The 14,371-nt window shown below is 39.3% G+C and overlaps 1 protein-coding gene across 2 annotated transcripts; it reads left to right on the top strand.

The window, feature by feature from the left end:
* Positions 1-132: 132 nt before the first annotated feature.
* On the top strand, positions 133-13,609 carry LOC137286499 (tRNA (uracil-5-)-methyltransferase homolog B-like). Of its 2 annotated transcripts, XR_010956996.1 has the most exons (14): positions 141-281; positions 1,045-1,113; positions 1,824-1,878; positions 2,637-2,783; positions 4,231-4,330; positions 6,145-6,215; positions 6,630-6,776; positions 7,437-7,531; positions 9,103-9,311; positions 10,127-10,228; positions 11,789-11,908; positions 12,312-12,411; positions 12,576-12,951; positions 12,996-13,609. XR_010956996.1 is itself a non-coding variant. In XM_067818403.1 (13 exons), exons 1-13 carry the CDS (start codon positions 217-219, stop codon positions 12,694-12,696), a joined length of 1,401 nt encoding a protein of 466 aa, XP_067674504.1. In that variant the 5' UTR covers positions 133-216; the 3' UTR covers positions 12,697-13,601. The 2 variants fall into 2 exon arrangements, 1 of the variants encoding a protein (XP_067674504.1); XM_067818403.1 differs by having other exon boundaries at positions 133-281; positions 12,576-13,601.
* The last annotated feature ends 762 nt before the right edge of the window (positions 13,610-14,371 follow it).

Here is a 14,371-nt window from a genome sequence, read left to right as displayed (position 1 = left end):
GTCACCCATTTACATATTTTTTTATACACTTTATATAAATACGATTTCGGAATTCTGTTTTTATCATGACTTCTTAAAATATCAGTGAGATTCGAATTTGTCACGGTACTTTGATTTTACGTGTGTTTCATTCCGACATGGTTATCTCCCTTGGAATATGGCAGCCTCCACAAACACATTGACCTGTTTCTCAATTAGTATTAAGAATTAACTGTAATGAATGTCGGAAAGAAGCAGTTGTTGACTTGGTGTGTACTGACGAAGATCAGACACACGCATCGGTATGTACATTTTGTTTTGCAACACACTTCAACTGAACACTCGTAAGGCTAATACTGATCAGCTGATCACTAGTCTAGATCAGTCTTGAGTTAGATCGTCGGGCGTGACGTTCGTTCTAAGTTAGGACAGTGGGCCGTTGGGTCAAATGTGTCATGTTGGGTGTGTTTTTCGAGTATATGGTGATTGATAAAGGATGGACGTATTGTCACTACTGTCTTCGACACTAGTACAGCACATTTCATGAAAGTTAGAGGAAGGTTTGGTGCTTGTGAATCCAATATGGCAGCTTTGGTAGCCATCTTTGATTTTACATGCGTGTTACCCATGTAGTAAGCTTTATTAAATTTGTCTAGTTTTGTTTAGGGTATCCTCAATAGATTCTCAAAATTTTAAATCTCGAAAGAAGTTGAATATATGTATCTTAATTGGAACATATAATTATAGGAACATAGTCCAAATGTTGTATTTGTTTGATGTTTAATGACACATTCAGCAATAATTCACCTATATGGTGGAACATATGTTACAACAACGCATGCCATTTCAGGTATGTAGTGCTGTAAGAGGAGTAAGACCATTATGTATAGTGCTTTAAGAGGTGAAAGACCATTGTAAGTTAGCTGCTATAAAAACTTTTTGGATGTTCAATATTGCAGGAGAGTCAGTTGAAGAAGGATTACTCCAACTGATATTTCTAATACGTTTGGATTGGGATAAGATATGTTTGTTCAATACAAAATGTAATAACTGTTGTTCTTCTAGTTTCAGGTATGGTTATAGTAATCGCAAAGCCCTTGTGAACACAACCACAGAAGACAATCAGTATGAGCGGTATGTTGTAATTACTGTAAATTCAGTTCATAGTGTGCATGCTTTTAAAGAACTAATGTCTTGCTGTATGGTATATATTGCCAGAAGAAGCGTAAAATTAAACTCACTAAATAATGAAGTTAATCTTTGAGCATGTTCTAGTTGCAGGATGTAGTTTCTGCTTACATGTGTGTTCACTGACATCTGGGGGCAGTTGGGTAGCCTAGTGGTTAAAGCATTCACTTGTCACACTAAAGACCTTGGTTTGAATCCTCACATGGGTACAGTGTGTGAAGCCCATGTCTGGTGGTCCTTGCTGAAATATTCCTAGAAGCGGTGAAAAATCTCACTCACTCACTCACTCACTCACTCACTCACTCACTCACTCACTCACTCACTCACTCACTCACTCACTCACTCACTCACTCACTCACTCACTCACTCACTCACTCACTCACTCACTCACTCACTCACTGTCTGTCTGTCTGTCTGCCTATGTTTACAGAGTGGTCTAATTTGAACTAGCAATTGCAACATGTCTGTTGGCAGTGGATGGTAAAAGCTGATATTATGAGAGAAGGATACTATTATAACAGTTACAAATGTTTGTAATTCATAGCCAATATACATGTATGTTTTAAAAGGTAAAACTTTATTTAGTCTGTGTAAGAGCTTATATTCAAATATATAATATTAACAACTTAACCAGATATTTTTTGTTTCCTTTTCAGGCTGGCATATTGTGTTACACCCTTCTACAGGAAACCCTATGACAGTCAGCTCAAGGTTATATTTTCTTACTTTTGTTCTCATGGTGTTTTAGTTGAGCTATAAGTCTTCTTCAAAAGCTGTATTCAGGAGTCAAAGCTGGACAAGTTGTCTATGGTGCCACAATAAGCGGTGCTGACTTTGGTTCTTTGGAAATGTCAGAAACCTGTGATGGTTGGTTCGATTAAAAGTTTAACCAAACTATGGTTTGTAGGTTTGTCAGCACCATGCCCATGGTCCTGGGTTCCTGACACCTGCGTAGCTTTGGTCTTTCATTCCATATTAAACTGATCTCCTGAGGTAAATGGTTCTCTGCTGTATTTTCCCTTTGGTTTGGTATGCTATAAAGCAATCCAAAAATTTGACATTTTTCATCATTTTATGAAGCTTGTTAAACCATTTCTAAAGTGTCTAGAAATTAAATCATTTTGTTGTCGGTTTTCTGCATTATGATCATATCTCATACACCAAACCGAAGGCCTTTTGTCCCGGTATGTACCATACTAAGGAAAACATGGAAAGAGTGTACCATTTCAACTCTAAAGTCCTTTGATGTATCTGGAATGCCATTAAGTGTAGTGTTAATCGTCCCTCACTCACTCAAATGATTGTTTGTCATACCCTGAAGATTTAGGGCTCATGTTGCTTATGATCCCGATGGAACATGATCATGAACAGGCTTTTTGCTATAGAGTCCAATGTTGATGACTTTGGCTTTTGATGAAAAACAAACATTGTGATACTGAATGTCATGAAAATAGCCTTTTATATTTCAGATAAAGGAAGGCATTTTGAAAACATCTCTCCAGAAAGTTATCAATATTGTTCGTCACACTCGGAAAGGACAATACTCCCCAGCAGTTAAAAAACTGAATGAAGAAAATGATGGGCAATTATGCTCTCTTGTTGGAGTTAAACCAGCGGTAAGCTCCCTCTATCCCCTCACAAAATGGATATTTCACCCACTATTCTACTGACACAAGGGGCATTACACTCACTATTCTACTGACACTAGGGATATTTTACCCACTATTCTACTGATACTGGGGATATTTTACCCACTATCCTACTGATACTGGGGATATTTTACCAACAATTCTACTGACACAAGGGATAGTTTACCCACTATTCTACTGATACTCAGGATATTTCACCCACTATTCTAATGACATCAGGGGTATTACACCCACTATTCTCCTGACACTAGGGATATTTTACCCACTATTCTACTGATACTGGGGATATTTTACCCACTATCCTACTGATACTGGGGATATTTTACCAACAATTCTACTGACACAAGGGATATTTTACCCACTATTCTACTGATACTCAGGATATTTCACCCACTATTCTAATGACATCAGGGGTATTACACCCACTATTCTCCTGACACTAGGGATATTTTACCCACTATTCTACTGATACTGGGGATATTTTACCAACAATTCTACTGACACAAGGGATATTTTACCCACTATTCTACTGATACTCAGGATATTTCACCCACTATTCTAATGACATCAGGGGTATTACACCCACTATTCTCCTGACACTAGGGATATTTTACCCACTATCCTACTGATACTGGGGATATTTTACCAACAATTCTACTGACACAAGGGATATTTTACCCACTATTCTACTGATACTCAGGATATTTCACCCACTATTCTAATGACATCAGGGGTATTACACCCACTATTCTCCTGACACTAGGGATATTTTACAAACTATTGTACTGATACTGGAGATTTTTTACCCACTATTCTACTGATACTCAGGATATTTCACCCACTATTCTAATGACATCAGGGGTATTACACCCACTATTCTCCTGACACTAGGGATATTTTACAAACTATTGTACTGATACTGGAGATTTTTTACCCACTATTCTACTGATACTGGGGTTATTTCACCCACTATTCTACTGACATCAGGGGTATTGCACCCACTATTCTACTGACACTGGGGGTATTACAACCACTATTCTACTGACACTAGGGGTATTACGCCCACTATTCTACTGAAACCAGGGGTATTACACCCACTATTCTACTGACACCAGGGGTATTACACCCACTATTCTACTGACACAAGCGACATTTTACCAACAATTCTGCTTACACCTGGAATATTTTACTTTCAATTCTGCTGATACTGGGATATTGGAATAGGGATAGTTCACCCACTGTTCTATCAACTCAAGGAATGGGCCTTTCGTGTTTCTACTCAAATAAGGGTTATGCTTCCCACTGTTCTACTGACACTAGGGGTACGTCAACATGTGTTTCTTTCTTCTACAGTATTTATTCTGTGTTTATATACAATTATAATAACGTATGATTATTGTGCTCTGTGTTTCAGCCAGTAATATATGGTTACCGTAACAAAGATGAGATGAGTATTGGTCCTGATGTGACCGGTAACAACAGAGTTGTGGGCCTGTATGTTGGCAAGGGACGCAGTGAGTGTATCATCCTCTTTTGTCAAGGGTATAATGTCTCCATCTTTATGCCCTGTCCCTACTTGCTTGCACAGTGTCATTTCAAATGCGACTTTAGATATAACGTGTCATTAACTCTTGAGTAACATTATAATGAATGCCAGTAATTATTATAAGTACTTTTGTTATGTGCTTGTTCAAAGTGCAGGCACAATCTCATTTATTGTAACCCTGAGTGACCCAAGCTGCCCATGAGGTGCTAGAAGGTTAATAGTCACATGACTTATCCCACCTGGTACCCAGTTTTTATACTTATCCTATCTCATCTTATGCACCTCTCTGCTTCTACAATCATGTGTGTAAGTGTGCTGTAGGTTGAATCAAACTACTAGCCTCTGACACCTGACCTCTGTCTCCAATCCATAGCAGGACCTGTCAATCATCCCGATAAGCATGCAGATTGCTCAGATGATCACCTGACAGCCTGCTCCTGTCATTCTGTTTCTTGTCACTACAACTGAGTGGACGTGTGTTGTTCTCTCAGCTGGACATAACTACATTGTTCAATATGGGTAAATCTAACTGTGGTTCTTCGAAGAAAGGCAAAGACTGCAATAAGTGTAACAACAACTTGTCAGCTGCTGATCCACACAATTCATGTGTGGATTGTATTCGATAATGTAACTGGTCAACTTGATCTTCATACAGCTCTCACCTGCATATTGATTGTATTGATGAGTTTTCTGAGCATCGCTGGGTCACTTTCAGATGTTTGGCTGACAGAGATCAGCATATACTTGAGGGTCCTTCCTTGTCCAAAAATGCCAAATCAGAATGCTGTTCAAAGAAAGCAGTTCATCGATCTCACTCCATGTCTGCAGATGAGAGTTTTTAGAAGCGGCTTCAGAATCCAGTTTGAACGAGAACCTATAGTGTCTTTTTCATCCTGAAACATCTACTCCCATCACTACTCAGGATATTTCAGCACAGTTTCGACTTTCTGCTTGGGTGACAATTTCACAGACTCCTAAGTTGCTGACAGCTGTTGTTTCCAGTGCGGGACATGGATCGGTTTTCACGCCTGCTTACCACTTGCTTCCAGTACGCCGCTTGCTTTTAGTGGGTTGTTCTGTGTTGTTACATCATCTGTGTCTCATGACCTACCCTCTGTTGTAGCTGGTCTTCCTCCCAGTGTGCTGCTTTCTATCAATGCAGTGCTTACCTCTTATTTGGCGCTTCGATGCTCATGCTGTTGATCAGTGCATTGTCTGGTCCAGACTTGATTATTTACTGACCTCCACCATATAGCTGGAATATTGCTTAGTGCAGTGTAAAGCTAAACTCACTCACTCAGTTCTTCGAAAGTCCTCGACATGCAGCTTTCTGGAAAGATTGGATTAGATACGTTGAAGCAGGTGAAAGGATGAAGATACATATTTTGAATTTTCACAGGATGGTAATTTTAGGACCAGGAGAGATGGGAGCCTTATGTAGATGGTGAAAACATTGGTTGATGAAGATCTTGATGATATTTATAACTTTGTGTTATTGCTGGAAATGAATTTCTAGATAAGCCAACAGCTGACATGAATGTGTATTGTATGCTTCAGTACATCATATGTTTTTAGATGGCAGGGTTATGTGAAACAATGAGTGTTTTTCAAACATGACACCCATAATTGATCCTCAAGTGTTACAGTTATACAGTGTGAAGTAGGCATATATTGTTTTTATTGTTTTGTGTTGAAATAGACTGAAATCAGATGCCACTTTTCTGGAATTTGTTGAATAATGATCACTTTGCTCTCAGTAACATGTTGCATGGTGTGTTCCAGGCGGGAAAGTGGTGTGCGTAAGTCCCAAGGATCTCATCATCATGAAGAAAAAACATGTTGATATCATCAGTGTGAGTGTGATGAGTTGTAGGGTATATCACAATAGTACAGTGACACAGCATGTGAACCTGGACATATGGCGGATGTATGAAATGTACACAGATTTTGTCAGGAAAAATCAGGAAACAGATCTTTTCAGGAGCATGAATAGATGTTGGCAGTAACATGAAAAGATTTTCTTAGGAACATGAACTGATTTTGTTAAGAGCATGAACAGATATTGTCAAGAGCATGAACAGATTTTTGTCAGGAACCTGAACAGATTTTTTCAGGAGCATGAACAGATTTTGTGGGCAGCATGAACAGAATTTGTCAGAAACAGGAACATATTTTGTTAGGATCATGAACAGATGTTGTAAGGATCACGAAGAGATTATGTCAGGGACATTAAATCATGACATTAAGTTCATTGTTTTGTGTCCCAGGCATACCAGAACTTCCTTGACCAGTCTCCCTATGTGAAGCATGGGAGGTCAAGCACGATGGGGTATTGGGATAGTGTGGTCATCCGATCAAGCCAGAAGCTGGACACCATGGTGACAGTCATGTTCAGGGCAAGACAGAAATCAGTGGTATGGCAATCAAACCAGTGGAACCTTCTTGGGGCTTCAAGTCAAATACATTTTTATACCCTGCAGCATGCTTTGCCATTAAAATGCAGTCTGTCTGTGCATGCACATTTTCTTTTCAGAAGCAGAACTTCAAAATCGTTCACTATTTCTTCACTGAACTTGGCACATAGATAGGAGTGGTGGTGTACTGGTGCCTTTGGTAGTTTTGGATTTGTGAATAAAATATTTTTGTGTTTCCATGGCAACAAATTTAGCTTTGACTGAATTTGGTGGTAGTGCTGCTTTGTGCAGCAGAACTAAAAGCCTTTCAGTACTCTCCTTCCATGTTGCCATACACACAAGTAGACATTTTCATGGAGAATATTTGGTGATTTGGGGGATAGCAATGACTTGATGTCTTGTTTTTGAAACTGTTGCTACCTGTTTTGCACATGTGGGGTCGTGGAGTAGCCAACTGGTTGAAGCATTTGCTCATCATGCTGAACACCCGGGTTTGATTCCCAGAATGGGTACAATGTGTGAAGCCCATTTCTGGTGCTCCAGGCTGTGATATTGCTGGAGCATTGCTAAAAGTAGCCATAAAACCTAACTCACTCACTGTTATGCACACAGAAGTAAAATGCTATTCAGGTTGACATAATACCTATGGTTCTGTTTCAGGACAACTATCAGGAGGCTAGAGAGGAACTCTGCCAATTCTTCCAAAATGGTCAAGGTAGTCAGCTAGGGGTGACATCACTCTACTTCAGACCAAGGTATTTTTATCCATCACGTCTTTCAGATCCAAGTACAAGTAGGATAAGATACTGTTTGATTGATTACCTTTGTAGATTATAGTTTACCAGAGTGATAAATGTACAAAAAAATATAGGTGAGATTTTGGAAGGGAAATAACTTTCACCTTATCTCTTACAACTGAGCGAGCACATAATTATCTGATCTTAATAGTTCCAGACTTAGTGAACCCTCTCTGCATTTTCTTTTCAGTATCAGCATATGTCAGCAAATGGTTTGGAAAGGGCACATGAATTTATATTTTCTTGAAAAGATTTTTGAAGACATTTAGGCAGTTTTATTGAGTAGTGATCCTGAGTTTGTGTTTTGCATCTCTCAAACTCGACCCCCCAAAATACAGTGGTGGCAAATGTTGTTGATAATAGAGCTGAGAATCCAGTTGTTCTTCTTCTTCAGTTGATTTTGATTTAAACCTGATGCTTAGTACATACTGACTGACAGGTGTAAATTCATTCAGGGTGCTGAGAAATATATGTGAACTTCAGGGATAACATCTGATTTTACAGTGTACTCTAATTCAAACCGGCTTGGGACCAACTAAACAGTCTGAATTAGACAGAAGTCAGAGTTACACAGAAATGTCCTACATCGACCTGATTTGATATCACATTGTGTCTGAAGGCCTCCTAAATGTATAGAGTTTAGGTGATCATCTCATTAATAGTTTACAAATTAGCGATAATCACCTCAAAGGTAAATAAGTGTTCACTGCTAGACAAAATACACAAACCAGTCAATGGATTGTTTATTCAGGGTTTATTGGCAAAGCATCTGGATTATAAAGCAATGTTTTATGTGTAACTACCTTTTCGGGCTGACACTTTGGTCCAAAATCCGAAAAAATGAGATTCCGAGATACAGAGAAGGATGACATTGGACAGTAAAATCAGCCTGGTTTATACAGCAATCCGAGAAAGACAGAGTCCGAGATAGACAGAGTGCACTGTATTTATATTGTTTAACCCATGAATTCAATATCAGACACTCCTGAATGTAATGTGTCTTTTGAGTATTATAGCGTTAAAGTAAGACAGTGTAAGAAAAATCAGAAAACAGTGACGAAAATTATATTTTAATGAAAAGATTTTTGAAGACATTGAGGCAGTTTTATTGAGATGAAATGCCTTAACCAGTTTAATTTCATTGCCCAACAATTTGTGTTTTGCATCTCTCATACTCGACCCCCCAAAATACAATTGTGGCAAATGTTGATATTAGAGCTGAGAATCCAGTCGTTCTTCTTCTTAAGTTGACCTGTGAAGGTCTAGGGGAGAACAGGCCTTCAACAACCCATGCTTGCCATGAAAGGGAACTCTGCATGTTGCAAGAGGCGACTAACAAGATTGGGTGATCAGGCTCACTTAGTTAGTTGACACAACTCATCGGTTCCCAACTGCACAGATTGATGCTCATGGTTTGTCGATCACTAGATTGTGTGGTCCAGACTTGATTATTTGCAGACTGCTGACATATGGCTGGAATATTGCTGAGTGTGGCATAAAACTAAACTCACTCTCTCACTCTTCTTCAGTTTCCATAGTAACTGGAGCTGCAGCACAGCCCATCATGTGACGGGGTCGCGGCACATCTACGAGGAGGTTCTAGCTCACAAGTTCCGCATCTCACCTGACTCATTTTTCCAGACGAACACTCCAGCCGCGGAGGTGCTGTACTCCACTGTCAGGGACTATGTGAAGCAGTCGGGAGCTGCCACAGTCATTGATGTGTGCTGCGGAACAGGTACTGGTCATCTGTGTCAAAATATTATCAGTTCAATAATATTGTTTGTTGTTTATAGGCACAATGTTTCACAATTCCACCGGTATAGTACATATACTACAAACAGAGAGTATGGGATATGATATCCTAAAATCTGACTATTTATACTACAAACAGAGAGTATAGGATATGATATCCTAAAATCTGACTATATATACTACAAACAGAGAGTATGGGATATGATATCCTAAAATCTGAGAGTCACATATATACATAAACATGATGAAGTCATTAACACTCTAAAGTGCGTGCAACTTTTTGTTTTGCTAAAGGGCACTTTAAACATGTCAGTACAGTGAAGCAGCTGATTCAATATTCGTTGAGTTTGAGTGAAATGAAACAATATTAAGAAGAGTGAAAAACAAAGGCTCAAATGTCCGAACACAACAGACTAGTGCTTGTTGAAGACAGACTTCACATGCAGCTTGTGGCAATGTTTCCTTCAATAGAAGCTATGGACAGTATTGAAGAGTCACAAGTTCTTCATCTAAAATCTCACTCACTCACTCACTCACTCACTCACTCATATTTACATTTTGCTGTATTCCATGCATCAGCATGCCTTAAGTGCACAGGAATAAAACTAAATACAAAGTGTCACTCACCCACTCATTCGCTCACTCACTCACTCACTCACTCACTCACTCACTCACTCACTCACTCACTCACTCACTCACTCAAGCTGTAAACTAGTGCAGGAAGTATGGTTTGCATGTTTGTATTGTTAAGATAGTTGCACATGGTTACACAGCTCACGTTGATATTGTGTGTTACAGGGACCATTGGTATCCTCATGGCAGACCTTGTAGATGATATCATTGGCATTGAGATTGTGGAACAAGCAACTGAAGATGCATTGTTTAATGCAGAAAACAATGGTACAAGCACATTGAACATGACCTATTTTTAATTGTTTTGTTGTTTGTTGATGGGAGATGATTGGGGGACGAAAGGGCAACAACAGCAGTGGCAGCAGCAACTATCGCAGACTTAGAAACAGCCGAGAGGCACAGTCACAGTCGAGCCATAAGCACTAGTGTTCTAGCTATGGGTTTTGTGGGCGAAACCACGCAGGAGTTCAGGGCATTCTAACCCCCTGAATTAGCACATCCCTCCTCCCCGTCCCCCTTTCAAAATTAATGGATGTGCCCAGGGGTTTTTGTGGTGTCACCAAGTTGGTCATCTGAGGATATTAAGCAGAAAACCATTCTCACTCACTTTCCATAACTAGCCCAATATTTGCTGCCATAGATCTGGGTTTGATGCCCAAAGTTTCATGATTACGTCCTTGAAAACATAAGAAATTTAAATGCAACACTGTGAGCAGTTAACACTGTGAGCAATTAACACTGTGAGCAGTTAACACTGTGAGCAATTAACACTGTGAGCAGTTAACACTGTGAGCAATTAACACTGTGAGCAGTTAACACTGGGAACAGTTAGCACTGTGAGCAATTCTTACTAATAACCTACAATTAATAATTGACAAAAATACAAGATCTGCATCAAACTTTGCATTGCTCCATTCCTAATGAACAAAGAAGTCATTACCCAAATTTGGTTGAACAAATTAGATGTGAGACTTTCTCCCTTGTTAAAAGAAAATATTTTGTGATAATTCTAGATAAATTTATAAATAGTTTTCAGGTTATTGGTTGAACAAGCCCTTCAACTTTAAAATATGCATATTGCTGTAATTCATATTTAAATAGTTAAATATCACCATCATTATCACTACACCTCTCTTGTAGATGATGCAAGTGGTCCCAATTATGGAAACAGACCAACCAACAGTTTTTGAGTTATTGGTTCAATGAATTTTGCTGACTTTAGTTTCACGCTGCACTCTGCTGTATTCCAGCCATATAGCAATGGTCTGAAAATAATCAAGTCTAGACCAGGCAATTCAGTGATCAACAGCATGAGCATCAATCTGAAACTGGGAACCAATGACTTGTGTCAACCAAGTCATCAAGTTTAACCACTTGATCCCATCAGCAAACAAGTTCCATGGTATTACTAAAAGCCCCTCGGGACCTTTTACAGAGCTTTCATAAGCCCAAGATCTCGTAAGTTTGCTTGTAGCATTTGCATCTCCTGTGTTACAGTATACCAGGTACAAATGCTATGAAAAAAGTTACGAGATCTTAGACTTTCGAGAGTTTTGTGAAATGGGCCCCTGGCCTATAACAGTAAAGGGTATTGGATTTATTACCATTCTAATGGGGAATCCATTTGGAATTACTTGTAGGTAATAAGGATATTTCTTATATTTTCTTAAAACAGTTTTGTGAACAAGATGGATTTTATTAGAAAATTTGACTGTAAGGCAACCTATACAAAGACCATTACAGACTCAATGCTTCAATGAAATACATAAACTGACCTGTCTTCACTAGGTGTTGAAGGGTGTTACCAGATGTCTGCTTTGCTCGCAGGGGTGAAGAATGCTGAGTTTGTGTGGAGCAAGGCCCATCGCTTCCTACGGGATGAACTGCCACAGTGGAAGAAGTTGGGATCGACCGTGGCTGTTGTCAACCCAGGCAGAAATGGCATCAGTAAGTGAACTACGAAAGGCATCATGTAACATAAACAACAAAGTGCAGCCTTTATTAATCTCCCTTCAGAACTGCCAGTTCATGTTCTTTTTTAAGACACACAATCATAAAAGAACTGATTGACCATTCAGAAGAGAAAAAAACATGGGGGTATCCCTCTGACAGGAATGAGAATTTTTCCGTGAATCTGTGGAAAAACCGTGAATTTGATGGCACTTATGTCGTTCATGATGTATGTTATATTGTTTCAATTAATATGACTCCAAAGAGGAGCCCATTTTCTTCTTCTTTCACTCTTACCCATTCTCATCCTGTTATGAACACCTGGTGTCTTTATCAGTAGCTTCAGGGCTGTCATCTGGTAGGAGTATCTTGCGTGTGATTGTGATTAACTCTGTTTCAGACAAGAAAGTAGTGAATGCCTTAAGACAATGTAAGGAGATCCACCACCTCATCTATGTCTCCTGCAAACCAGCTGGAAATGTTCTCGTCAACTTTGCAGAGTGAGTGTCTTTGTGTAGTGCGTCTTCTACGTATATTTAGTCTCATCAGTGTGGACACATCTAAGTGTAGTGTCTGATGTGAGACTATGTCTGTGTGAAGTGTCTTGTGTGTGTTTCTAGGTATTGTGTCTAAAGTCAGTACATTGGTGTCATTTGTGTTTCAGTCTGATCGTGCCAATGAATGACAAGCTTGAAGGGGAGCCATTTGTTCCTGTAGAGGCAGTTGGTGTAGACATGTTCCCTCACACAAAGCACTGTGAACTGGTTGTCATGTTTAGCAGGTAACCGTAGCTGCCAGATCTTCGCCAAATATCTCTACTGGTACCCTACCACAAGATACATCCGTCCTTTAAACAGCATCAATCCCAGTAGCTGCCAAGAAAGGAAGTCATGTCCCGTCAACGTCAGGTATCCTGATGGACTGCAAGCGTGTCCCTTGAATTTCATATATCCTTATGGGTATGCTGTGAAGTGGTTGTGTCCCAGATCAGAACAGCAGATCTCCGGATGGGTACCCCATGCGTTGTGTCTGCTAAAGAGGTGATCTCCGGATGGGTACCCCACGGGTTGTGTCTGCTAAAGAGGTGATCTCCAGATGGGTACCCCACAAGGAGTTGTGTCCCTTGAACAGCATACCTCATTATGGATGCTCTTTGAAATGGTTGTTGGACTTAAAGAACAGGTAGACTGGCACCAAGCAAGGATGTTCCTCATCTGCCAGTGCTGCAGTTCACTAGAGGTTTTAATACTATACACTGGGATAGTGTTTCTTGCTCTTGAAAAATATATAATTTTTATTCAAGTACTTTTGTTTCGGAAAATCTGTTCAAATGTCATACAGCACCCATTGTAACATAAGCAAATGTGGAATATTGGGGAGGATGATTGCTTGTTGTCAAAGGCTCTGCAATCTCAATTGTGTCACCAGTGAAGATTTGGGGCCTAGATTATTGTAGCTCTCTCAGTGCTAAGATAGTCGTAAGTTAATGTTAACGTATGGCACTTATGACTATCTTAGCGCTAAGAGAGCTTTGAAACCTAGGCCCTGGTCCCAATTGGTTTGCAGCAACTCTTCAGCTTGTTGTAAAAGACTGTTAATGTGACTGGATGGTCAGACTTGCAGACCACACCAATAAGCTGGAATAAAACACAAACAAACAAACAAACAAACAAACAAACAAACAAACAAACAAACAAACGATTGTGTTGGGATGCTTCACATGTGATTGAATCCCACCTGTGATGTTTGGTTCACTAGCACCATAGACATGATGGAGGAGTTTTGGCTTGCTCACTACGTGAATGAGTGAATTTTTTAAATATATACTGAGAATAGAAAGTTAACCGACCTATTTCAAAACTAAAATGTGAAGCTGTGGAAATGTTAGGCCAAAGACCTACCCATATTTAGAGAAGGTTCATCTGGTAACTGTTTTAGGGATGTCATAATCATTTGTATTTACAAACAAAGGAAATATTGTTACAGATATGATGACACGGCTTTTAAATCAAAATAACTATTCCTGTTGTGCTTATACAAGACTATCAAATTTAGGTTTCACTTGTTAAAAGTGACAATCATGTGACCATATAACAACCATTTCTGATTTTCACTTTTCAAAACAAGGTAACCTTTTTGAGAAAAACAAAATGTATGTTTTCCAAAAGTGCGGGCATCCTGTTGAAAGCAAAAGATAATTTCAATTATGGCTTTCTTTTTAAACTAAAAGTACCAAGTCAAATTATGATAGCTCGTTTTTTTTGTGAAAGATTTCCTATGTGCCAACCTATATTTTTGCGAAATATACTGGGTGGCGCTTAATTTTTCATTCAGGGTATAACTTTGAACAGCATTTCAGTTATATTGTATGGAGGAGGTTTAGTGTTAGAACAAAGATGGTTGGGATGCTGCCAAGTTGGAGGGGAGATTCCAGGTCTGAACACTGGGACGATCGAGAAT

This window comes from Haliotis asinina, chromosome 6 (genome assembly GCF_037392515.1).
Source record: "Haliotis asinina isolate JCU_RB_2024 chromosome 6, JCU_Hal_asi_v2, whole genome shotgun sequence".
Taxonomy (NCBI): domain Eukaryota; kingdom Metazoa; phylum Mollusca; class Gastropoda; order Lepetellida; family Haliotidae; genus Haliotis; species Haliotis asinina.
The sequence above is the reverse complement of the archived record's forward strand: the minus strand, read 5'-3'. Positions and strand labels throughout refer to the sequence as shown.

Coding starts and splice junctions, on each gene's coding strand:
- LOC137286499 (XM_067818403.1), top strand. CDS start 217: ATGAATGTCGGAAAGAAGCAGTTGTTGACTTGGTGTGTACTGACGAAG. Junction 2,784..4,230: donor TTGTTGGAGTTAAACCAGCG/GTAAGCTCCCTC, acceptor TCTGTGTTTCAG/CCAGTAATATATGGTTACCG. Junction 10,229..11,788: donor GTTTAATGCAGAAAACAATG/GTACAAGCACAT, acceptor CTTTGCTCGCAG/GGGTGAAGAATGCTGAGTTT.